Here is a 25,039-nt window from a genome sequence, read left to right as displayed (position 1 = left end):
GCACAATTAGTTTGGTGGAAGGAGAAGGGTTGGTTTATAAGCAGACTTGGACTTTTCCTATTTTAATTTTTTCTGTGATAATCTTTTTTCCTGATAATACATTAACAGTCAAGTAATGGCAGGGACTTCTGAGAAGTGGGTGAAGAGTGAAAACACAGACTGTGCTGTTCTCTTTGCAGCTCCTGAGAGGGGCTGGGGAGGGCTTGGGGGAGGGTGGGAAACAGCCCTGGCTGCTCTGGAGGGAATGAGAAAAGAGATGGAAAACAAGGCTTCCATCAGCTCCCAGGAGCTGTGTGTGACCTCCTCTACTGTGCCCCAACCTCCCGCCGCCTCCCACCTTCTGGTTCCAAAGTTCAAGCCAGGCTCACCTCCCACCCCTCCAGTCTCCAAATAAGCACAGCAGGGAGAGTTTGAGTGAAAAATCCACTTTAATAAGCCAGCTTCAGCTCAGCTGAGAACTTCCCTCTCATGTGCATAGGGTGGAAGAGAAGTCTTTCCAAGAGGCCTCAATCCACTAAGAGGTTACGACTCAGAGAAGGGAACAGCTCAAAGAAGCCCTAAAATGGGAGGCAACGTGGGATTTGGAATTAGTGAGTGACCAGATGGGGTCCTGCCAGCACAGGCCCCAGCAAAAGAAGCACAGAAATCACCAGTGCTTGACAACTGCCCCAGTCTTAGTCCTGAGGCCCCTGCACCCCCTCATTTTCCTTTGGCAGCTGGTCAGGGCCCCTGAGCCTTGAGAAGAATGGGGACCCTTGTTTTCCTACATGGTCACGCTATGACAACGAGTCCCCATCACCCAGGCCAGCCACTGGGAAAGAGCCTAGCCATCATGGAGAGGGCTGGAGTGGGACTTACCTTGAAGAGGGTGAGGGTCTGCAGGACTCCCGTGGTGCAGGCTGTCTCCCGGATAGAGTGCATGGCCAGCTGGGGGCTGCCTAAGTCCAGCACCCGCAACCCCAGCCGAGAAGCCAAGATAGGCCCAATGGTGGTACCACAGGGGGAGTCATTCCGGACCATGAGATCCTGGGGAGGGAGAGCCGTGAGCAGTATGCAGTGCGTGCTCGAGACAGCACAGCAGGAAGCCCCTTCAGAACTGCAGGCCAGGACAGGCCTGGGAGATGGTTCATTTCCACCCCCTCAGAGCATGGAAATGACCAACATAAAATCCCAAAGCCAACACTAAATGGCAGACCCCAAAGGACAATATATTCTGTATTGGTCCCATGCTCTCTATGGGCACTGACACCACCCTAGTTCCAGCTACTGTCATCTAATCACCCTAATCCATTCTCCACATAACAGGCAGGGGGATTTTTAAAACATCTATCCTTTTTTGTCACCCTCTTGCTTAATACTCACACCCACACCCACAGAAAAATCATTCAGTGGTTTTAGTGTTTTAAAAAATATTGCTATTGGCATTTTGAAACTATTTTCTTTATATTTAAGAAAATCATAATATGATGGTAAATATCAAGATTTTCAGTATAAAAGAGAATTATAAAATCAAATAAACTAAGTGATAACTATTCTTATTTTTTGAATACGGATTATAGTATTAATTCATGATTTTAAAAATACATATATATTTTTTCTACCTATGTTCATGGAAATGGCCCCAAAGCACTGTCCCCCCAACAGCAATGAACACTTGCAGTGCCAGACCACAGTCTAACGCCATTGTCCACCAAAGGCGAGCAAGTCTGGGGAGGGAAATGAACAGGATGAGCCTGTGATTTCTTGTGCCAAAAAGCAAGGAAACATTCAAGAGTTAAGTCAAGGGCACAGCAGTTGTGCTGAAAAGGGCTCCCACTGGTGAGAGTTATGATAATTTGAGCATCAAATATAATAATTGTAGAGAACTAGATCACAGTGAGTCAATGAAAATCCATGACTATATGATAGTCAAAGAAAGGAAAAAGCCATTTGAGATGGTGACAATTGAGATGACACCTTATCTTGAAAAGTGGTTAAGTAAAAAATTAGCATTTATCCTGCTTTTCAGTAGGAATTGTATTTCATGATAACCAAAGCCTACTTGACTGGGGGAAAGTCCCGCTTGACAGAAGAATGGAAAAGATGAAACGATGCAAGGTGGGGGGCGGGGGGGGGGAGCGTTTTTCAGTAAATTCTAATGAAATTGATTTAGGCAAGGATTATCAATTAGTGTTAAAACTATCAGGTGTCTGGGTGATGGGGAACTCATCACTTGTACGGGTTACTGTCAGATCACAGGGGGAAAACACCAACTGAGGGGGGAGTGGAGGGCAGTCCCGTTCCAGGGCCCATCTTGGCATCGCCTAGAGTGGATCTCTCAGTTATTGTGTGTGATGCAACAAAAGGACACACCACCGTGATGTCTCCTGGCCAAAAATCTTTAACTTGAATCCTTCAAGTCTTTAGATATAAATTCATTTATAGGACATACAAGGGCTAGAGACACAGCTAAATGACACCACGAGGAAGCAACCAAACAAATCCGGAGAGTGAGACATTATATGACATGATCAGCCTGGTTTCTTTCTTTCTTTTTTTTTTTTTTGAGACAGATTCTCACTCTGTTGCCCAGGCTAGAGTGAGTGCTGTGGCGTCAGCCTAGCTCACAGCAACCTCAAACTCCTGGGCTCAAGCGATCCTCCTGCCTCAGCCTCCTGAGTAGCTGGGACTACAGGCATGCGCCACCATGCCCGGCTAATTTTTTCTATATATATTTTTAGTTGTCCATATAATTTCTTTCTATTTTTAGTAGAGACGGAGTCTCACTCTTGCTCAGGCTGGTCTCAAACTCCTGAACTCAAATTATCCGCCCGCCTCGGCCTCCCAGAGTGCTAGGATTACAGGCGTGAGCCACTGCGCCCCGGCCAACCAGCCTGGTTTCTTGAACAAGCCATTGTTATTAAAAAGGGGGTGGGCTGTGCTAGATTAGAAGACATTTAAACAACATACCAGCCAGATATAACGCCTGGTCATGAATTGGATACGAACATGGGACAAAAAACTGTAAAGAATATTTTGGGGATAACCAGGCAAAGTTGAAAGCAATCTGTTCATTAGGTGAGACACAAATGTACTGAAATAAAAAGGTGGAGATGACGGGATGAAAAGAGGTAACAAGACATATATCCAATATGATTTCATTTTTTAAAAGTGTATGTTAAATATATGCATAGAAGGAAATCTGCAAGAATATACATAAATCTCTGGGGATTAATGTTTTATTTTCTCATTTCTGTCTGTATTTTCTAATTTTCTAAAGTATACAAGTCCTGCTTCTGCCCAAGTTATTAAGGAAAAATCCTTCAGTGTCTTCCCACTGCCTTAGAATAAAATCCAAATGCCCTTCCAGGGCCTAGGAAGTCCTCATGATTCACTCAGGTGGCCTTCTCCCCACTGTCTGGCTGTCACCCTGGCTCTGCTTCCTGGCTTTCTCTCCTCCTAATAGACAAACTCACTCCTGCTTCCCTGGGGCCTTTCTACTTGTTCCCTCTAGCTGAAGTGCTCTTCCCCCAGACACTCGCAAGCTGCTTCCTTCTCAGTGGGTAGGTCTCAGCTCAAATATCACCTCCTCGGAGAGGCCCTCCTGAGCGTGGAACAACTCAGCTTGCATGGGGCAGGGCAGGGACTGTGTACCAGAAAGAACCCTGAGATGGGAGTCCAGGTGCCAGGGTCCTAGTCCTGACTCCATCAGAACTTGCCTGCTATGTTTGTCACTGGAACCGGCTGGGCCCCAGTCCCTGATATAGATAGGTAGATAGATAAATACAGACATACACAGTCATACACCGCATAATGATGTTTGGTCAACAACATATGACAGCGGTCCCATAAGATTATAACGGAGCTGAAAAATTCCTATTGCCCAGTGACATCACAGCCATTGTAATGTTGTAGCATAACACATTACTGAAGTGTTTCTGGTGATGCTGGTATAGACAAACCTACTGTACTGTAAAAATGTATAGTACCTATAGTTATGTATAGCACATCAAACTTGATTATGATAAATGACTGCTACTGGTGTATGTACTTACTATACTATAGTTTTTATTGCTATTTTAGAGTGCATTCCTTCTACTTATTAAAAAAAGAATTAACTATAAAACAGTCTCAGGCAGGTCCCTCAGGAGATATTCCAGAAGAAGGCATTGTCATCACAGGAAATGACAGTTCCATGCCTGTTAGTGTCCCTGAAGACCTTCCAGTGGGACGAGATGTGGAGGTGGAGACAGTGATATTGATAATCCTGACCCGTATAGGCCTAGGCTAACGTGTGTGTTTGTATCTGAGTTTTTCATGAAAAAGCTTAAAAAGTAAAAAAAAAAAAAAAATTAAAAATTTTAAAAATAGAAAGAGGCTTATAGACTAAGGATAGAAAAAAAGAAAATATTTTTGTATAGCTATACAATGTGTTTATGTTTTAAACCAGGTGTTATAATAAGAGGGTCAAAAAGTTTTAAAAGGCCAGGCACGGTGGCTCACACCTGTAATCCCAGCATTTGGAAGGCTGAGGCGGGAGGATCACTTGAGGGCACGAGTTCGAGACCAGCCTGAGCAAGAGCGAGACCCCGTCTCTACCAAAAATAGAAAAATTAGCCAGGTGTGGTGGCGCACGCCTGTAGTCCCGGCTACTCGGGAGGCTGAGCCAGGAGAATCGCTTGAGCCCGGGAATCTGAGGTTGCAGTGAGCTATGATGACGCCACTGCATTCTAGCCCTGTCTCAGAAAGAAAAAAAGTTTTTTCTATAAAGTAAAGAAGTTACAGGATACTAAGGTTAATTTAATATTTAAGAAAGAAATTTTTTGTTTAGTGTAGCCTATGTGTACCCTGTTTGTAAAGCCTACAGTCGTGTACGGTAATGTCCTGGGCCCTCACATTCACTCACCGCTCACTCGCTGACTCACCCAGCGCAGCTTCCAGTCCCGTAAGCTCCAATCATAAGTGCCCTATACAGGTGTGTCATTTTTATCTTCTATACCATGGGTTTACTGTGCCTTTTCTATGTTTAGATACACAAACACTATGATGTTACAATTTCCTATGGTATTCAGCACAGTAACACGCTGTGCAGGCTTGTAGCCTAGGAGCAACAGGCTACACCACATGGCCTAGGTGTGTAGTAAGCTATGCCACCTAGGTTTGTGTACGTACACGCCCTGATGCTCACACGACGACAAAATCACCTAACGACGCATTTCTTAGAACATATCCCCATCATTGAACAACACGTGACTGTAAACGTGTGTGTATATGTGTGTATATATGTATACACACACACACACACACACACACACGCACACTTGCTGAGGGGAAAGGACTAGGTGGATGATTTCTCACCAAGAGGGAAAATGGGTAGTTGGGGTTCCACGCTCCCCAGACCTGAACTTGCCTTGTGGAAGCCTGAGGGTGTGTAAGAGACACAGGGGAAGCGGGTGCTGCGGCAGGACTACCCCACCACGTGCCAGGAGCACACTGTACTGTAATCCTCAAAGAAATCCAGCAAAGTGGGCATCCTTACCACCCCCGTCCCACAGCTGTAGAAACTGAAGATTCAGAAAGGTCAAGAAACTAGTCCAAGCTCACACAGCGAGCACCACAGCGGAAGCAGCACTGAATGCAGCTGTCTGTACCCCAAATCCTTGTTCTCCTCACTCTCCTGGGACCTTCTTCACTAAAGGCCATCTACCAGGCTCCCCATTCGTCTGTTTGTGCCCCCACGGTGCTTCCTCCGCCCACCTTCCTGGGCAGGGCCCGCCCTCACCTGCAGGGGCACCCCAACATTGTTGGCCACCTCTCGGATCAGGGCTTCTGAAACCGCATTCGAAGCATAGCGCTGCTTGCTGTTCACCTTGATCACAGGGCCCTGGGGAGAGGCGAGGGTGAGGGCGACGGTGAGGCAGAGCGGTGACAGGCCCAGAGGGAACGGGACGGTGCCCGGTACCAGCCAGGCCTCCCCGTCTCCGGGGAGAAACGGCACATCTCACCTTGTGGAATAAGGGCCGGTGGTTCTCCTCGTGCTTGTCCCTGTGAGACAGACAAGGGCCGGGATGGCAAACGGGAGCAGCAGGCCTGTCAGCACCCACCACCCCTCCATAGCAGACGTCACTAATGGTCATGGCATTCTTTCCTGCCCAGCCCAACAGGACTTCAGAGTCATTCTAAACACAGCGTTCCAGGCAGCCTCTGGCAATAGATGGAAATAAGTTTGTAGGCACCGCATGACTCTGACCACACTGGGCCTGGAGCAGTCAAAACGAAGTGTCCACAGAACCTCCCGACGAAACAAGGGAAGGGGAAGGGAAGAGGCCGGGCCCAGGCCAGGGCCGAGGCTCAAGGTGGGTTATGCTTGTGTCCCCAGCGATGTGAGGACTTTGTGGGTCTGGCATGGGAGACTCACAGGTAGTTGGGGTGCACAGCATGGGCCATGTCTGCGCTGATCATGAATGACTTGGGGATGGCTTCCTCGAAGGCTGTCAGGTGTTGGGAGGAGGCTGAGATCCGTCGTAGCACCAGCTCCGTCAGCAGTGACTGTGCTCCCTGGGCGCTCTCAGAGCCCACCTGGCAACAGCAGAGACCCGACTCTGGAGGCCAGCGAGAGGGGCCCGATGCCCTAATTGGTCTAGAACCTCAGTGAGTCACTGGGAGGGAAATGAGGGGTGTTCTTGGCAACACCCCCAACCCAAGGTCATTGCTAAACACCTGCTGATGGACAGGGGCCAAACTAATTCACAGTCCTTTCTGGGGCAGAAATAGCACCTACTGGTGGGTTTCTTGTACTGCTCTCCTTCCTTCTCCCTAACCCTCACATCTGGGGTTCAGGAGAGGTGCCCCAACACACTGGTCAATTTCCTTTTTATGTGTGTGGCATAGATTGCTAACTATCCTTGGTATCTTTTATAACAGAACACCCGAGTTGCAGCTAAGCATGTTATTACCCAGCTAGAGGTGACATTCCCGGCCTCCCTTGCAGCTAAACATGGCCATGCTAAGTTCTACAGAACTTTTGGATCCCACCCTTAAAGGCACGGGCATCCACTCCCCCTCTGTCCTCTGCTCCCTTCCCACTAACTTGGGGTAGACATGACGGCCAGAGCTGGAACAGCTTACCTGGGATCCTGAAATGGAAGTCATGTGCTCAGGAGAGACCCACGCTGAACTGCTAACTCTGACCTGCTAGTTACGTGAGAGAGCTCTATCTGTCTGCTCAAGCTCCACTACAGAGACTCAGACTGCAGCCTAACATACGTGTGCAATACGTGCTGAGCCCTGGGGCCACAAGGATGAACTGGGCAGGGTGTCCCGGTCCTTTAGAAAAGAGCTCACCATGTGGCATACAAAGGGGAGATATCACCCTGGAAGAAGCAGATTTATGCTGAGCTGGAGGGGACACCCAGTGCTAAGGAAGCACAGGCGGCATCGCCCCCATCTTTGGGGCCTCCAGAAGAGCCCTGGCTCACGGTGGGTGCCTGGCACAAGTTAGATGCAGAAGACTGAACAGAGAGGACCCTCCCCAGAGCCCTCTCCGTACCTCTTCGTTGTCATAGAGTGTGATCATGCGCACGTGAGGCTCCATGGCCAGGGAGGCAGGGGCTGCGCAGGAATCAATCAAGGCCTGGAGCGAGGAGGGAGACAAGAGCATCAACCCCACCCTCCTTCTTCTCTGTCTTAGCCACCAGCACCTCAAGGCGCACCCTTCCCCGTCCGCCTTCCATCGTCACGGCCAGACTGAAGTGGGCTGGGCCTTCACTGGCCTTCACCTCTTAGGGCACTGCCGGGCAGAGGGCGTGGTGGGGACCTTTACAACTGGGATGGGAGAAATCATCCTTCGGATGTTCTTTTCCTACACCTCCCATCAAAAGGCAGAAAGAGGAGGTAGAAGACAGAAAAAGGAGCTTCGAATCTTGGAAAGACAAAACATCACAGTGATCATGTAAACTGATTGACCTCAGTAAAAAGACTGAAGTCCAAAGAGGTGACCATGACCCCATCAAGGTGACATGACTGGCTGGCTGGCTGCAGAAGCAGATGCAGGTCCCAGGTGTGGCTCTCAACTGCAGCCCAAAGCCTGTCTCCAGCCACAGGACGGCAGGCAAAGAAAGGTAGAAGAAAGCAGGAGGGTCAAGGCAAGGGGAGAGAAAGAACAGGAGCTGACTAGGGTGGAAAGGTGGGGAATATCAAGTGACTAGGGGACAGGCTGCCCCACTGAGATCCCCAGGAACAGGGAGAAGGCTGGGTGGGTTTAAGTCTGGGGTGGGGTTGGGGGAGCAGAGGGAGGTGGACAGTACTGCCGTGTGGGATGACAAAGCCTTTCTTTTGAGGCAAAGTTTGTCAACTTAAGGAAAAGTGGCAGGAGCAGGGTTAGGACAAGACACTGTGGCGCCCTAAACAACTTCTCAGCCTTCCTCTTACCTCAGCCTCTGGCCAGGGTGAGGACAGAGGCCACAGCACTCGGGCCCCTCCCCATGGTCCACCCAGCACCAGCAGACTGAGGGGGTGGCCAGTGGCCCTCTCACACCTGCTGGGGCTCGAGGCAGTTCCCCCCTCTCCCAACAGCCCACCTCTCCTGGTGATGCTGCTACCCGGGTGTCATGCCCCAGCTCCTCACCTGCAGGGCACAGAAGCAGCTGTGCAGATTGTCCAGCCGAGGAGCAAAGATGAACTCATCGTAGGCACCACCCAGGACCTAGAAAGACAGGACAGTCAGCCCGATCTTCAACCCTCCCACTGCCACTCCCCTGCTGCTCCCGCTCCCAAGGGGCTGAGCTCAAGCAAGCCTCCCAGGTTTCTTGCGCAATCTCTCCCTGACCCCTGCCTTGGGGCACTATTATTGTCTCTGCTGTGCAGGACTCGGCAGAGAATGGGGCTGGGCTGGCGCTGAGGGACAGGAAGGTGGAGTGAGGCCTATTCCTGTGGCATAGGAAAAGGAAGGGCTGAACAGTCACTGAAAAGACAAAGGGAGTAAACAGAGGTGACAAGTCGAGAAACAAAAATCTAGTACGTGTTGGAGCAGGACAGAGTATCCAAAGACATAGCCATCTCCTGCTGTGAGCAACTGGCAGGGAGAACAGCCGGCCATGTCTAGGCCTCTTGCCCTCAGAGGTTCAGAGCCGGGGTGGGTCAGAGCAGACAGGGCCCACCTGCGGGAGAGACTCCTGGGGAGTCTGTGAAAAGGGCTGATTCCCAGGCTCCATCCCCAGATAGACCTAGTGGCAGGTCTGGGTGGGGACCTTGCCTTTTTGAGAACCACTGCCCTAGAAACAGAGGGGGATGTGTCTACTGGGAAGAACGGGGATGAGAGTAACTGAGGGGTTGGTGGAGGTGAAGAGTGCTTCAGGAGACACACTAGGGCTGGCTGGGCTCCTGGAGACGCCCCCCCCACAAGTTCCTGCAGCTGTTCCTCACCGCAGGCTGGGTGTCTGCAAGGCAGAGCTCCATCTCCACTATGTCCTCAGGGCTCAGCCCCAGATGAGCACAGAGCAGGGACATGAGGACGGAGTGGTGCCGCTCCTCCTGCAAGGCAGAAGGATGCTGGGAGGAGGGTTTTCGCCTCCTCTCATCTCCCCGTCTCAGGGGACTGGTCTGTTTCCCCTCCACCACCTTCCCTGTGAGCAGGGGACCCTCTTACTGTAGAATTGAGAGGCCCTGGCTCAGGAGTCCCCTTCTCTAGCTCCTCCTGGGCTGCTGTGGCAAGAATGGGGACTCTGTGGGGAGATGTGTGAGAAGCGGGTGTAGGGAGGACACAGCAGGGCAGAGCACCCGTGAGTTCACGTGACTCCTGGTGGGCAATTGCCCTTGCCCTTCAATTCCCAGCCCACTCCCCAAATAGCAGAGCTATGAGGACACTTGGACATCGATGGGTCCCAAGGGAAGAACTTGACCACTACCATTAGGTAATGGTCTCCAGGTCCCTCTGGGGCCCCTTCCATCACCTGGTGCCATTTGCCATCTCCCCCCACCCCAGCCACCACAGCCCCTGCCACAGTCTCACAGGTGCATCTCTGTGTTGGGCCCAAAGTTCTCGTTGATATTTCGCTGCAGATGGATGGCCAGGTGTGGGATGCGCAGAATGGGCCGCTCCACGTTCACCAGCCGCTGCTCCAGCCGACCTGAGGTAGGGCACTGTGGCCAAGCAGGCCAGGTCAGCCCTCCCAGCCTCGGTTGGTTAAAATTCTCACTTCACTCAGATTAACCAAGGTGGTTCTCTGACCTGGATGGCCCCTACCCCTCTTCCCCAGGGGGATCCTGGAGGAATGTGGCAGTCAATCTTCCAGGGAGGCCAAGAGCCTACCCAGGCCTGGGTTCTCACCTTGACAATGACTCGTCCAGCCAAGGTCAGGTCTCGGTCAAACCAGGTGCTCCAGATCCCACCACCATAGGTCTCCACACCAACCTGCTGGAAGCCCACCTGGCTGCGGCGAGACCGACGTTTCACCTGAGCATAAAGATGGAGGGGAAGGCAGAAAAGGCTCAAAGACAAGATTTGGAGATGAGGCTTAAACCATTCACAAGTAACATGGATTGAATATTAGTGCCAGAGGAAAGGCCCCAAGTGCTCCTGGGGATAGAGCCCCCCAATTATACTTCCTGGCTCTTTTGCCCCATACTCCCCCGACACCTCCTCCCACACCAGCACAGCCCCAGTTCCTTACCCGGAGGCAGGGGCTGTCCGTGTGGGCCCCAATGAGGCTGAAGCCATTGCCAGGAACATACTGGCCCCCCACAGCAAAAGCAATGATGGTGGAGGAGTTCCTGGTCATGAAGTACTACGGGGGAGGGGGAGGAAAGACAGGGGTGTGAGTTGCATTAGCCAGCCAAGGCACATGACTTTGAGATCCAGCCTAGGGACCTGCCTCTCCGCCCCACCCCACCCCTAGTACCTTGCTCTGGGGCTTGATATCCCAGCTCTCCGTCTCCTTGAGTTCATGGAAGCCAGCCTGGAGGAGGCGGTTGCGGCACTCGGCCACAGCTGTAGAAGAAGGATCCTCTCACAGAGGTGGATGCTGGTGGGGGACACACCAAGCCCTCACCCTCCTCCCTTGCCCAGGTCAGTTACCGTGGAAAGGAGAGGGACTCCGGTTCACGAACTTGAGGAGTTCCCGGGCCGCTGCCTGCACCGCCTCTTTGCGGGCCCTACCGGTCATGGCCACCTAGGGAAGGGGGGCGCTCAGACTCCTACGAGGTCTGGGACCCCTGGCCTCTCATCTGGGCCCTGAGGACTCCTCCATCCCCATCCCTAGAAATGACGGCTCCAAAGCACACACCTCTGCTTCCGCCCCTTTCCCCGCCGACAGACCCAAATCCTGGATCAAACTTCTCTCTGCCGAAAACTTCAGCCCTTCCGCCAAAGGACCACGACCCTGTTCCGCCCCCTAATCCGAGTTTAGCCGGCTCCCTAAGTCCCACCCCTATGTCCCTGACCAGCTAGGAAATCCTGATCTGTTCCCAAACTCCGAGATCCCAAGCGGGCCCCTAACTCTGAGCTGGCCTGCATCACGTGCACAACCACATCCCGGAGCCAAAACCCCGTTCCCCAAGGAATACCCCACCTCTCCTCCACCAACTCAGTCTCTCGCAGGACACCCCCTTCTGACCCCAGGAAGGTGAGGTCGCCTGCAGTTGGGCTTTCCGTTTCGTTTTGGGTCGGGCGATCCCCTGCTATCTCGGCGCTAAGCTTGGGCCCAGGAAGACGCCGGGCCGGGTCGGGGATGGAAAAATCAAGCAGGGCCGCCGGCGGCCACCTACCTGCATGGCCTCGCGGGTGGGACTGTGTCCGCTCATCTCGCGGTGCTCGGAGCCGACCCCGCGGGACGTCAGGCCTCCGAATCCCGCGGCCCCTCTCGGTCCGCCCCGCCCCTCGCCAGGCTGCCCCGCCCCCAGCCAGGCCCCGCCCCCCGTCCGCCCCGCCCCTCGTTGGGCCGCGTTGCCCTCTCCGCGCCCTCCACGACACCGGCCCCGCCCCCCCACCCCCCCCCACGCAGCGCGCGGCCACCGCCAGGGCCCCCTGCCGTCCCGGAGGTGCTAGGACAGCAGCGAACCGCCCGCAACCCCTCCCTCCAGGCGACGATTCAGAGAAAAAACTCGCCCCCGCCAGCTCACCGAGTCCGCCGGGTACGGTACAAAGTGCTCTCTCTCGCCACAGCAACCCTTGTGATAATAAAAGCAACACGGCTGATCTTCACTCACGATCAGCTGTAGCTTAATGATAAAGCTTAACGTGCTGTGTTATTTAATCTTCACAACTGCCCCATCAACTTTGTACTTTCACTGTCCCCATTCTGTACACGAACAAGCTGAAACACAGAGACGAGTAACCTCTCCGAGATAGTAAATGGCAGAGGTGGGGTTTGAACACCATCAATTTGATTGCAGTGGCTTCTGTTAGATCTTTTTCTGGGGCTTGTTCTATACACTTTGGTTAAGTTACAAGAGAGGGAGGTCCCTGAGGGACACAGAAGTTAATGACTTGGCCAGGATCACACAGCTGTTTGAGTGGATCTGGGATTTGACTCTGATATCTGTGCTTTTTCCACTTCTTAAAACGACAGAAAAAACCAAATTCCAAATGTTCTTGGAGCAATTCCAGTATTCTTATGTAAAGACTGGTGAGTAGCAATTTTAACCTCCATGCATCTGCCTCATTGTAGCTCCTGATCAAGATTCTTGGTAGCCTCCAGTTCCAAAATAGGACCCAGCTACTAGAAGTGTAATCGATATTCCAGGGGTCCATGGAGCCCTCTGCCATTGATGGGGTGGGAGTGATGGAAGGGTGTGGAGAGATTGGAAAGATCCTGCAGCCCTCGCTCAACTGAGTTAGATATGGCAGGGGAGTTTTCGAGAATACACTCACTAGGTGATAGGTTCAATTCATGGCATTCCTTAACCATTTGTTTCAATACCGTTAGGTGTAAAGTTCAATGCTGAGCAGAACATAGAACATGCTAATCCTCTAAGGACAGTGACTTTAGACCTGAAACAGGGCTACAATGTATATGGGAAGGAGACAACATAAAGACTAATGTTCTTTCTGATCACAAAAAAAAAGTAAATGCTTGTTTCAGAAATTCAAACATCACCAAAATGCATAACTTAGAAAGTGAAAGTAAATGTTTGATAAATTGAACCTCCATTCTTTTTAAATTTTTTTTTTTCTTTTTTGTAGAGACAGAGTCTTGATATGTTGCCCAGGCTAGTCTTGAACTCCTGGCCTAAAGCAATCCTCCTGCCTCAGCCTCCCAAAGTGCTAGGATTACAGGCGTGAGCCAGGTGCCTGGCCTGAACCTCCATTCTTGATTAAAAAAAAAAAAAAATCCTCTAGGAAACCAGGTAGAGAAGAGATAAAGGACATCTACCAGAAATCTACAGCAAACATTAGTGGGGAAATACAGACACACTCCTATTCAAATCAAAGGCAGACACTGATGAGCTATAACTGCCGGTAGTCATTGTGCACCTACAGTCAGAGCCAGTGTCACAAAGCAAAATAAACCATTACATATGGAAAAGTAAAACTGGTCATCATTTGTATATGATATGATTACCTAGAATCCCCAAGAAAATAAACTGTCAAGCTATTAGAACTGGAAGAAGAGGTGGCCAACTTTAACCACCATTGGCTTTCCTGTATGATAATCAACTATAAAATATAAAAATAAAAAGGTTCTGTTCCCAAGAGCATACAATAGTGTTAAATTCCTAGGCATGAGCATATGAGACACCAGATCTCACTTTAACCAGGGAAATGAAAGTTAAAAATGAGATACCATTTCTGATTTATCAGAATTACAAAAATGAGAAAGATTGGTAATATCGAGTGTTAGAGAAGGTTTGGGGTAATGCATGCCTTTATACCCAAATTTGTGTGGTGTGAATATTCCCCATGGCAGATTATAAGCTGCCAACATGCTGTCACTGAACACAGAGATGGGAAGAGATGTGTGGAAACATGCCATTGTATAGATTTCCACCGCACAGGTGGAAATAGAATGTAGACTTAAGAATGCAGTAAAATAATTGGGAAGGAAATGGGTTTTGAGTTTTTGTTATCTGTCTGTAATATAGTTTAATTGTAAGTTTATATAATTTAATAGTTTAATGATTCCTGTGTTTAACAACAGGCTCACCAAATTCCTGGAAATTTGACAATCAGTTCGTGAGCTGGTCCGAGTTGGCTGCAGCACACTATTGCACCTATACTCTACATCTTTGCTGCTGTTGAACAACAATAACAATATCTGGAAGCTTTTTAGACATGCACAATCTTACAGTTTACTCCAGACCTACCAAATCAGAATCTGCATGTTAGCAAGATCCCTGGATGATTTGAATACATGTTAAAGTTTGAGACAGTGTTTTAGAGTACCATATAGCAGTAAAAAAATATGGTGAGGTCAATTTTTATGTGTTATGGCAGAAAAAATTTCTAAATATATTGTTGAGTAAAAAAAAAAGAAAGCAATTTCCAGAATGTTTACAGGACAAGGGCATTTAGGCAAAACTCACACAATGAGCTAAATTTCTAAATGTTATACAAATATATACGTAAAAGCAGAGAAACAGGTTTGGAAAGAGAATGGTCACCTCTGGATAAGGAAATAGCATTGGGCATGGAGTGGGGTGAGGAGGTAGGGCATGACTAAGGAATCAAAAAAAGTTTCTAAGAATCATTCTTGTTCTCAGCCTTCTGAGAAAATCTTCCCCACCAGCCCTTAGCTGGTGTTTACAATGCCACCATTATTCATTCATGTTTTTGGTTTAACAATATTAAAATGCAAATGTCTTTGAGTTAACATAGCGATAGGTTAGGCACAGTTCAGTGTGAGTTAATATAATATGTATGTCCTGATCCATCTGTTTATGAGGGAAGCTTCCTTAGTAGCAATTTGTCACGTAATTGTTAAGAGTGATTTGGGATACAGAAGAACAAAGCAATGGTGCAAGGAAGAGAAGGGGATCTCTGTGTGCACTTGAGAGTGCGCATATTTGACAACTGCTCCCTCTCCTGGAAACACTCTTCGCTTGGCTCCCAGGACACTACACTTACTGACCACTCCTTTGCATTTCCTCTTCTGGTTCTTTCCCATTTCCCCATCTTTGAATGCAGTGCCTGGGGGCTCATTCTTAGAAATCTATCCACACTCACTCCGTTGCTGACCTTCTCCAATTTCATGGCTTTAAATAGTGCCTATACCCTGACGATTCCCAAATTTACAAATCTCTAGCCTAGACATCTCTTCTGAACTACATATAGTCTCATATATCCAATTGTTTGTACATAATCTCCACGTGTGTGCCTAATAGGAATCTCAAATGTAATATGTCTAAATCTGAACTCCGTGTTCCCTGAACCTATTCCAACCACATTCTTCCCATCTAAGTAAGTGGCAACTCTGTCCTTCCAGTTTCAGGTCAAAACCCTCAGTGTCATCCTTGGCACTTTTTTATATCACACCTCATGTCCCATACATCAGCACATCCTGCCATCCCTGGCTCCTTCACAAAGCCCTCCCTAGCATCTCCAGAGAGAGGTGCTACGGTCCTTTGTCCTCCCCTCCTAGCACCAGTGTCATTCCTGTGTTAGGTTCTACAGGAAGAAGTCTCAGTATTTGTCAACTCGGAGTAACCTGCAGGCCAATGACATGTAATCATTTGTACCTTGCTGCTGTGATCCTCAGTGCCTGGCACATAGTGGATATACAGTAAATATTTACTGAATGAAAACTTTTAAAAAATAATTGTTCTTTGTGAAAAAGGGCCCCATCGATACTCCCTAGCAATAAAAAGGAACAAACTAATGGTAAAGGCAACAACTTGGATGGACCTTACAGGCATTAAGCTGCGTGGGAAAAAATGACAAAACTAGAGATGGAGAACAGATTGGTGGTTGCCAAGGGCTGGGGGGCGGGGGGAATGGGTGTGACTATAAAGGGGTAGCACAACTTTATGGTGATGGATAATTCTATATCTTGATTGTGGTAGTGGTTTCGATGAAATTAGGGTTGCCAGATGAAATACAGGATGCCTAGTTTAATTTGAATTTAAGATAAACAAGGAATAATTTTTTTAAGTATAGGTATGTCCCAAATATTGCATGGGATATACTTATACTAAAAACAAAATTTAACTGAGTGTCCTGTATTTTTATATGCTAAATCTGGCAATCCTGGAAAAAAATGCCGTAGAACTACATGCACACACATTTTACCAGTCACTTTCCTGGTTGTGGTACTGTGCTATGGTAATGTAAGATGTATTCATGGTAACTGTTAGAGGAAATTGAGCGGAGGGTACATGGGTCCTCTCCATACTGTTTTTGCAATCTCCTGTGAATGTATAATTACTTACAAATACAAAGGTTTTATGAATGGCCCTCAAAAGAAAACCAACTGCTCCTTGTTGGTGATGAAAACACGGAGGTATAGGAAAGTGCTGGTTGCTAACCTTGGGAGTTTTATGGAGCACGGTAAAACTGGCACTTCACAACGGTCTTAAGGTGTATCCTTCTCAAAGGTCAATGATCTTGTGTAGTTAATGATGGTATCATAAAGTAGTTAGGAGCATGGGCTCAGGATCAGACACACCTGGTTCAAATTCTGGCTCCTCCATTTATTAGCCATGGGCCATGGTTGCCATGGTGTCCTGGAGCCAGCCCACACCTGTCTCTTTCCTGCTGCACATTCAGTGACATCAGGCCGGAAGCTTGAAACGGGCCTGGGAGTATTTACACTACCGAGATTGGCAAATACTACAAATCAGGGCCTTTTCTTTTTTCTTCCAGAGAGCTACTTGTTAAACATCTACCATCACACCACAGACTTGGAGCCTCAGTTTCCTTATCTGTAAAATAGGGGAAGATAGTAATAACCTCATAAAGTTATAAGCATTAAATGGGATAATGCATGTAGTGTGCTTGTCACTAAGTTTGTCAAATAGTGAGAAATAAATGTTAGCTGGTGTTAGTTCTCATATTAAACTGTGAGCAACTTGAGGGCAAGTCTATGCCATACTCATCTCAAAATCTTTAGTGACTGGCCTGACATAGAGCAAGTGCTACATACATGTTTGCTAAATTAGTGAATAAATGGCAAATAATAATAACTTAGGGTAATATGCCTCTAGAAAATCTGCATGCTGGGAGGCCGAGGCTGGAGGATCGCTTGAGCTCAGAAGTTTGAAGACCAGCCTGAGCAAGAGCAAGACCCTGTCTCTACTAAAAATAGAGGAAAAAATTAACCAGGAAACTAAAAATAGAAAAAATTAGCCGGGCATGGCGGCATGTGCTTGTAGTCCCAGCTACTCAAGTGGCTGAGACAGGAGGATTGCTTGAGCCCAGGGGTTGGAGGATTGCTTGAGCCCAGAAGTTTGAGACTGCTGTGAGCTGGGCTGACGCCACAGTACTCTAGCCTGGGCAACATAGAGAGACTCTGTCTTAAAAAAACAGAAAAGAAAGAAAAGAAAATCTGCATGATCTCAGAGGCCTTTTAGGACATACGTCTTAATCTGGAATCACAGGGGTCTTCAGGCCCTGTGGCAGACTGCCAAGAGGGTCTGGGATGCACTCCCACCACCCCATGGTAATACCTGTCCTTGCAGGCCCAGCCCTGACCTCCCAAGGAAAGGGGCTCCCGGTGCACTCCCTCCAGCTCGTGGGGATGAGCCTCAACTCTCCTCCCTCCGGCAGCCAAGATGGGCATTTTCTGGCTCTGAGCCTGACTGACTAGAGGTCATTTAATCCTCGCTGGATTTGTCCTGTTTATTTTTGTGAACAGGGCTGTTTACTTTCAGTTCGTATTTCTAGGGATGCTTACTCATTTTGCTTCTGTTTTATTTACTCTTTGCAAGCACTTGGGTTTGAGTAAATATGTCTATAAAGTTCCAGCGACTGGGTGATTCTGTGTCTGCTATTTTAATGGCCTTTAAACACTGTCTGCTCAGGTAAGCATTTTATGGATCGGTGGAAAAGATAGGGAATTCTGTTCTCAGTGGCCTCTGACTCCTTTCCAAGCTGACAGCTTGCCACCAGCAGCCTATGAATCATGGCTTTTCATCAGTAATAAAAATATCAAAAGCCAACACCCATTTCAAACAGAGAAACCAACCCACCCTGGTCAGCCGGACATGGGGCTTGGAAACCGGGGTAGGTGTTTAAACTCCAGGGCAGTGCTTAGGGTACGAATTACCCAGAGTGCAAAGGCAGATTCATGAGCACCAACCTGAAAATCCTGATTTGGAAGATTTGGGCTGAGGCCCAGCAATCTCCATCTTTAACAGGTGCTGCAAGTAATTCCGCTATCTTTAGACCACCCTGAGAAACACTAATTACATTCTCAAAAACACTTGTGCCCATGGATGGGCTGCCCTTGAACTTGCTGCCATGTCGTTGGGCCACATGCAGAGAAGCTCAGGAACCAAACAGCGTTGTTTGGAATGATTAAATAATCATTTAGCACACTGCTCCTCCAAAGTTACCCAAGATGATGGTGAGCATTATTCTGTTAAGCCACTTGCTGAAGGTTTAATTTGTTAGCAGATTGAGGGCAGGAACCATATTTCATTAATCTCTTTATCCCCATAATGCCTAGGACAGTGGGTGGCTCACAGAAAGTTGGCAGTCAGGGACAGGTGGCTTTGTCTGACACTCCCGCTGAACACAGAACTAGAAACAGGCCCAGGTTACCTCGTGGTAGCCAGTGAGCCAGCTGTTGGGGATAGATGTGGTGGAGAGGCTGAGTGCCATGGTGACCTGCCCACCTCCTCCTGAGGCCGGGGGCTGGGTCTGTCAGGGGCAGAGAGGACACGGCCTGGACCAACTCCCTTTGTTTTGCCGGCTCCTTCCCCTGCCTCAGGCCCCTCTGCCCCAACTTGCAGGGTCCTCAGTCATTGCACAGAGTCCATTATGACATCACCAGTGCAACTGGAAGCAGTAACATCCCCCAGCACCCCAGCCTCAGGCTGACCTACTGTGGCCAGTGTCTAAATCATGACACCTGACCTTGCGGAAGTGGAATCCTATATTCCAGGAGGCTGTAGACAGAGACTTTCTTCTTTACTTACTTCTTTCCTCCCTCATTCTCTATCTTGGCCCCTTTGTTTCCTTCTGGCCAGTCAGTGCGGTAAGTATTTCATTTGTATGCGTTTACTTGTTTACTGTCCATTTCCCTATCAGCCCATGTCTACCTTGTGCACTGCTGGGTCCCAGTGCCTGGCACAGTGTCCGATGTAGTAAGTCCTCAATAAAGACTTTTTGGTGCAGGAAGACATGAATGAGAGGCCTCACTGGCTTCAGTCATCCCGTCATTTATTCACTCAACAAGCATGCTTTGTGCATCTGCTGTGGGCCAAGCTCTTGTCGACCTGAATAACTCTTTTTCCACCCCGAGGAGCTCCCAGCCTGGTGGCGGGATGTGAAGACACATCCTTTGTGTAATGCATCCTGACAAGGGCTATCTCCGAGGTCTAACGGAGATGGGGTTGCTTGGAAGAGCACGCTGTGGCAATGACAGGCTCTTAAACCAGAGAAATGGTGTCTTGTCTGGGAGGATTTCCCCCGCCTGATTCAGGGAGCCCCATCTGCCCAGAGGCCTCTGCCTGTGCTGACAACCACGGCTGCTTGTTTCTGCTAATATTGCAGCAGGGTGCTGCTATAGAAGCAATCTATACCACACCATTTACAGCCATAACTGAACCACAAAAATCAATCCCCAACGCTCACTCCCATTAGCAAACATGCTTTGAGGGCCTCCTGGGTGTGGGGCATGGTTTTAAGGTGCCGGGAGAAAGAAGGATGATAAAAGGACTCTGCCCCTGGGTGGGGGAGGGGGAGTGGCCTTCCAATCTCCCTAGCAAGGCAGGACACCTGGGGATGGGATGATTAACCGCACTTAGTGAAAGTATGGACTCCAAGTAGTGAATGAAGGCTCCAGAGCTGTGCTGTCCACCACAGTAGCCACCAGCAAGCCACATGTGGATATGACTGAAGTACCTCTCACACCAAGAGGTGCTGGACACATAAAATAACGTACACGTGGGATTATGAGCAAAATGTATGAAATATCTCAATTTTTAAATATTGATTACATGTTGAAATGATAATATTTTGGATACATTGGGTTACATATATTATATTGTCAAAATTAATTTCACCTGTTTTTTGTATGTTTTCAAATGCAGCTTCTAGAACATTTAAAATGACAAATGTGGTTGCCATTGTGTTCCTGTTAGACAACACTGGCAGGGAGTGGAGAGGACCCTGTAGGGGACAGATAGCCAGTGCCACTACAGCTGTGAAGAATTCTGGGAAAATAGGACAATTAGGAGCCAGCAAGGCGGAACTGAAGAAGGGTGTGGGGAGGACATTTGAGAAGTTTGATCATGGAGGGAAGGAGAGAGGAGAGCAGTTCCAGGAGCCACGGGGTCCCAGGCACAATGCACACATCAGTAATAGACACTCGCCAGCTCTTCCACCCCTCCTGCCGTCTTCCAAGAAGACAGACCCTGGGCAGCTTCAGTCACCCTCTCACACAATAGCTCTGGAGTAGGGCTCCTTCACTTCAGTCCTGGACAAGGGGGAGTGGGCCACAGATGGCCAGTAAGCTGGGGTTGGATGCTAAGTCATGCTAAGTAAAACCCTTAGCCAGGCCTTCCATTGCAAGGGTGAGTTAAAAATACATCCCTCTTTCCCGATTCTGAGCTCTGGGCTCTGGGTAAAGGGCAGTGGTGGGGAAGGAGCAATCAGGGGTTCCAGTGCAGATGGGGCTGGGAGTTCAGTCAATGTTTGAGATCGGGGAGGACTTCTCAGAGGAGCAGTGTGGCCCGGGAGGAGGAAGCAGGCCCCCTAACCTAGCCAGACAAAGCTTGAACCACGGACACGTTTGTCAGGGGCAATCAGGCAGCCTGGATCTGATGTTTGTTTCTCCGTCTATGCCCTCCCCCTCAGCCACGCAGAGAAGCTGTAAACACTCGAATACAAGGATTAACTCTGCGTGTGGTGTCTGGGACATTGTGAACAACCCTTGGTGGCTGTGTTTGTGTCTGAGTTAAATTGATCTTTTTAACCCCCAGCACCTAGGACGTGAGGCCACCAAACTCAGTGGTCAATAAACATTGATGGATGGGTGCGTGAAGGAGTGCACGGGTGAACAAAGGACAGATCTGTCAAAGCACAGACGCAGTTTCTTGGAATGGGCTAATCTTGTTCTATGCTAGATTTTTGGATGTGGGCAGCAAGAGGGGTCTCTCACTGTCCAGCACCCACAGAGTCTGGGTCAGAGGGGAACTGGTGCTCAGCACATTGCATTCCAGCATCCCAACTCCCTGCCCGCAGGCTTTGAGAGTGAGTATATGGCCAGGCTGTGGCCTCCCTGGGCTAAAGCTCGGCCCCCTAGTCTCTCATCCTATTAAGTACTTTTTAGAAGGCCCCTGAGACCTCTGTAAAAGGAAAGATAATGTGAAGAATTCCATGAGGGTTGGATAAGCCCGGCATGGGGGTGGCGGGCGCTGAATTACTTCCTAGACCAGCTAGGGAAGGGCTCCCAGCTCATCAGGGAGCCTGCATTTTCTCCTGATGGCCACTGGAGGGCACTTGGACCATGAAATACCAGCTCTCTTCCACCTCCCAGGTCTTTGGAGAGCCGTGATTCCATTCAACAACCGTTTCAAAACCATCACAGTAATGATAGCTCCAATATGGTGCTAAATGCCTTCTATATATATTAACTCGTTTAATGTTCACTACAATTGTTGTGAGTTACTTTGGCTATTTAGGGAAAAACAAAGGCATAAAGAAGTCAAAGAACTTACCTAAGGTCGCTTAGCCAAATAGATTTGAGAGTAAGGACTTGAACCCAAGCCCCTTGGGCACCGACCATAAATAATGAATGCACACGATGCTGAAAAGGGGACACTGCATAGAAGCAGGGAGAGACATACGCTACACAAATATTATTGTTACTGAACAATTTACACGTTCTGAAATTGGAAGATGGCTTACAGACAATTTGTACGTCTCATATGGTAATGTTCCTTTTTTCCCCTGAAATGATGTTATTAAATAAATGAAGTGTCTCACAAGTCATGGTATCTTAACTTGGAGGAAATAAAATCATAGTAATACAGGGCAGGAAAAGTTAATTTTCATTTAACATTTAAATAGCACTTACTATGGCCCCAGAACTATTCTAAGCACTTTACAGAAAGTAGCTCAATTAATCTTCACAGCCACCCTGTGAGCCACGGGGGTTACCATGACACAAATGGAGACACAGAGAGGGAAGCCACTTGCCCAAGGTCACATAGCAAGAGGAGGAGCTGGGATTAGGGACCCAGGTCGTCTGGCTCCAGTCTGAGCTCTGAGAAGGGAAGAATTTGGGAGGTCAGGCTCTCGCTGGCCTTGAGAGGGAGACGGGGAAGTTGCACCGGAGGAAATGCATGCTGGAGGCGAGGTTATTCCAGGCAGAGGAACAGCACTGGCAAAGGCCCCGAGGCAGAAAGCAGGAGGTGGAGTCAGGCTCAGGCCTGGGCTACTTAGAGCCAGGACTGCACAACAGAGGCCTGCACAGGCAGAGCTCCTTGGGGCCTCCTAGGGGTGGAGAAAAGAAGAGGGGTACAGGGGGAGGGCCTGGGGTGTAGGGGGGTGCTTCAGTCCAGGGAAGAGCTGAGGCCACCCTGCCCGGCCACTCTCCAGGGAAGGGCCATTTGGGAAGTGCAGCGTGTGCTCAGGAAATGGCCAGATTGGATTACAGGGAAGATTAAAGGAGCTAAATTGGGCCTGGGGCTGGGGGGAGGTGTCTAAGAAGGAAACTACATAGGGCCAGCAACTCGAAGCTGCCTGGGACATAAGGGTGGGGGAAGGGATCCCACACCAGGCCACCAGGCCGGAAGCCCTCTCGACCCCAATAAGGCTGGAATGTGGGGTCAGCAAGCAAGGGCATCCTCACTTAGATAGAGCTGGGGGTGGGGTGGGAGCAGAGACCCAGAGAAGACGAGAGGTTGGGCAAAGCAGAGACTGACAGAGGGAAAAGTTGGGGTGCAGACACAGCCCCAACCTAAGATGTCTGGACCTCCAAGCCTTGTCTTGGCTGGGAAGTAGGAGGCACCATTGCTTGTAGGGTGTCGGTGGGGAGCTCTCTGCAGGGCACAGAGCGGAATCTAGAAACAGCCTGGGCCTGCCAGCGTCCTCCCGCAGGCCCAGCCCCCAGGCTGCCCCTCCTCTCTTCCCAACCCCTCCCCCAGCCTGAGTGGCAGCACCGGCTGGGGCCCCTCCCAGCCCCAAGGGCAGGCGGTCAGTGGTCTATTCTGGTGCCCAGGGTGGCTGGGGAGCCTGGGGGAGGGCAGCCTGGGGGTGGGCCCCCCCATCTCTTTGAGGCTGGATGGGGAGGGGGCATCAGGTGGGCACTTTGGCATGGTTGGGGTATAGGGTGTGGGCAGGGAGAAAAAACTCCAGTGCTCTGTTTTCTGAAAATTATAACTCTTAGGATCTTTAACTGGGAAGGGACCTTTTTGGAGTATCTGGCACTGGGGAGCTGGAGCAGTGGGAACCCCCAGCAGCTGGCAGTGGACCCCAGAGTCTCTTTGGAACCTTGAGGTGGCAGGACCAAGCCTGGCTACTAGTCCCAGTCCTCCAGGCAGCCTCTCCAGGATGGAAGTGTGGAGGCTGCTGCCTGCGGCCGCTCCCAGGCCAGTTGGGGGCAGTCTGGGGCCAGGGTGCACTTGGGGAGCCTCTGCAGCCGGTAGGGGAGCCCCAGTGCCCAGCTGGCCTGTGGGTGGCAGAGGGCAGAGCAGCCCCCACTGGCTTCTTTATTCCCCAGGTGGGAAATTTTCAGTTCCCACCCCCCCCCCCCACTTTCCTGTGGAATGGTCAGACTCTGCTGCTAATTGGGGCCTGACTTCCGGACAAGCTCCCCCTCCAAGCCCAGCCGCTCTGGGGGTCAGCGGGGCTGGGGAGAGGAGCAGAGCAGGGCAGAATGTTGGGGAGACTTGCCCAATACTGGACAAGGGGCTTTTTCTGTGGAGAGCCCCTGCTAGGGCCAAGTCAAAAGGGGAAGAGCCCAGGGCTGTGCCCACAGGATCAGTCTGGGAAAGGCCTTGGAGACCATGCAGAAAAAGCAGCAGGACTTCTAGGGGCCACTGACTAGGGTTCAAATCTAGGTTCAAACCAAACCTTAGGGAACTTACCCAATCTCTCCGAGCCTGGTATCCGCAGCTGTAAAATAGGGATAATTATAGTTGTCTCACAGTGTGGTGAGGATTAGCGATACAGTGATTTTATATGGCAGCTGTCCATAATACTGTGCCTCGTACACAGTAGGTGCTCAGTCAGCGGCAGCTATGTTATTATCAGAGGCACTAGAGCCCATGGGGAAGAGCAAGAGCTTTGGAGTCACGTGGCCCTGGCCATGAATCTTGGCCCTGTACCTGCTGAACTTAGGCAAGGACTCAAGCAAGTCCCTAGACCTCCCTGAACCAGTTTCCTTATTGGTCAAAAGGGGATAAAATAGTAGTTAAGGGCTGGCACTTCCTGAGTGGCCACAGTGTGCCAGGCACTGTGCTGAGTGCTTTGCAGACAATTTCTCATTTAATCTTCCCCTCAACCCTATGCTGTTATTATCATTTTACAGATGAGGAAACAGGCCCAGAGAGGTGGTAGATCCAGGCTTTGAACTCAAGCAGTGGCCCACCAGCTGCTTCCCAAATTCCTCCCCTTGCCTATACCTCTGCTGAGTCAAATGGAGTTTAGGCCACCGGCTGACTATCTGGCAGGTGTGATGAGATAGAAAATGAAAGCCTGGGGTTATAAGAAAATATCACTTGGAGGGCCCAGGAAAGGGTATCCTCTGTAACCCAAGACTCACTTTCATTGTGTACTTGGATGGTTAGGAGAATAAAGCATCCCACCCAGCAGCAAAAATAGTTCAGGACACTGGGGTGGGCTATGGGTCTGGAGTGGCAGAGAATGCCCTGGGGTCTGAGTGGACCCCAAGCTGACAGTGACTCAGCTGGTTGGAGGAAGAAGAGGATGATCCTATAAGGCTATAAATAGCAACTG

The 25,039-nt window shown here is 49.7% G+C and overlaps 1 protein-coding gene across 4 annotated transcripts; it reads right to left on the bottom strand.

The window, feature by feature from the left end:
* Positions 1 to 243: 243 nt before the first annotated feature.
* On the bottom strand, positions 244 to 18,733 carry DNPEP (aspartyl aminopeptidase). Of its 4 annotated transcripts, none has more exons than XM_069475166.1 (15): positions 18,674 to 18,733; positions 11,054 to 11,147; positions 10,878 to 10,966; positions 10,650 to 10,763; positions 10,307 to 10,432; positions 9,989 to 10,119; positions 9,626 to 9,701; positions 9,403 to 9,510; positions 8,606 to 8,683; positions 7,529 to 7,612; positions 6,398 to 6,558; positions 5,985 to 6,024; positions 5,762 to 5,863; positions 859 to 1,026; positions 244 to 557 (listed from the first exon to the last, which is right to left on the bottom strand). In XM_069475166.1, exons 1-15 carry the CDS (start codon positions 18,731 to 18,733, stop codon positions 507 to 509), a joined length of 1,482 nt encoding a protein of 493 aa, XP_069331267.1. In that variant the 3' UTR covers positions 244 to 506. The 4 variants fall into 4 exon arrangements, with proteins under 4 accessions (XP_069331267.1, XP_069331346.1, XP_069331429.1 ...); XM_069475245.1 differs by lacking the exon at positions 18,674 to 18,733 and adding an exon at positions 11,743 to 11,839; XM_069475328.1 differs by lacking the exon at positions 9,403 to 9,510.
* Between the last annotated feature and the right edge of the window lie 6,306 nt (positions 18,734 to 25,039).

Source organism: Eulemur rufifrons, chromosome 1, assembly GCF_041146395.1.
Source record: "Eulemur rufifrons isolate Redbay chromosome 1, OSU_ERuf_1, whole genome shotgun sequence".
NCBI lineage: Eukaryota > Metazoa > Chordata > Mammalia > Primates > Lemuridae > Eulemur > Eulemur rufifrons.
The sequence above is the reverse complement of the archived record's forward strand: the minus strand, read 5'-3'. Positions and strand labels throughout refer to the sequence as shown.

What these genes read in the sequence shown, in the direction of transcription:
- DNPEP (XM_069475166.1), bottom strand. Translation starts at nt 18,733, where the DNA reads ATGGCACTCAGCCTCTCCACCACATCTATCCCCAACAGCTGGCTCACT. An exon ending in ATATCAAGCCCCAGAGCAAG is followed by an intron (nt 10,764 to 10,877) that starts GTACTAGGGGTG and finishes CCTCCCCCGTAG; the next exon opens with TACTTCATGACCAGGAACTC. An exon ending in CAGGGCCTCTCAATTCTACA is followed by an intron (nt 9,511 to 9,625) that starts GTAAGAGGGTCC and finishes TCTGCCTTGCAG; the next exon opens with GAGGAGCGGCACCACTCCGT.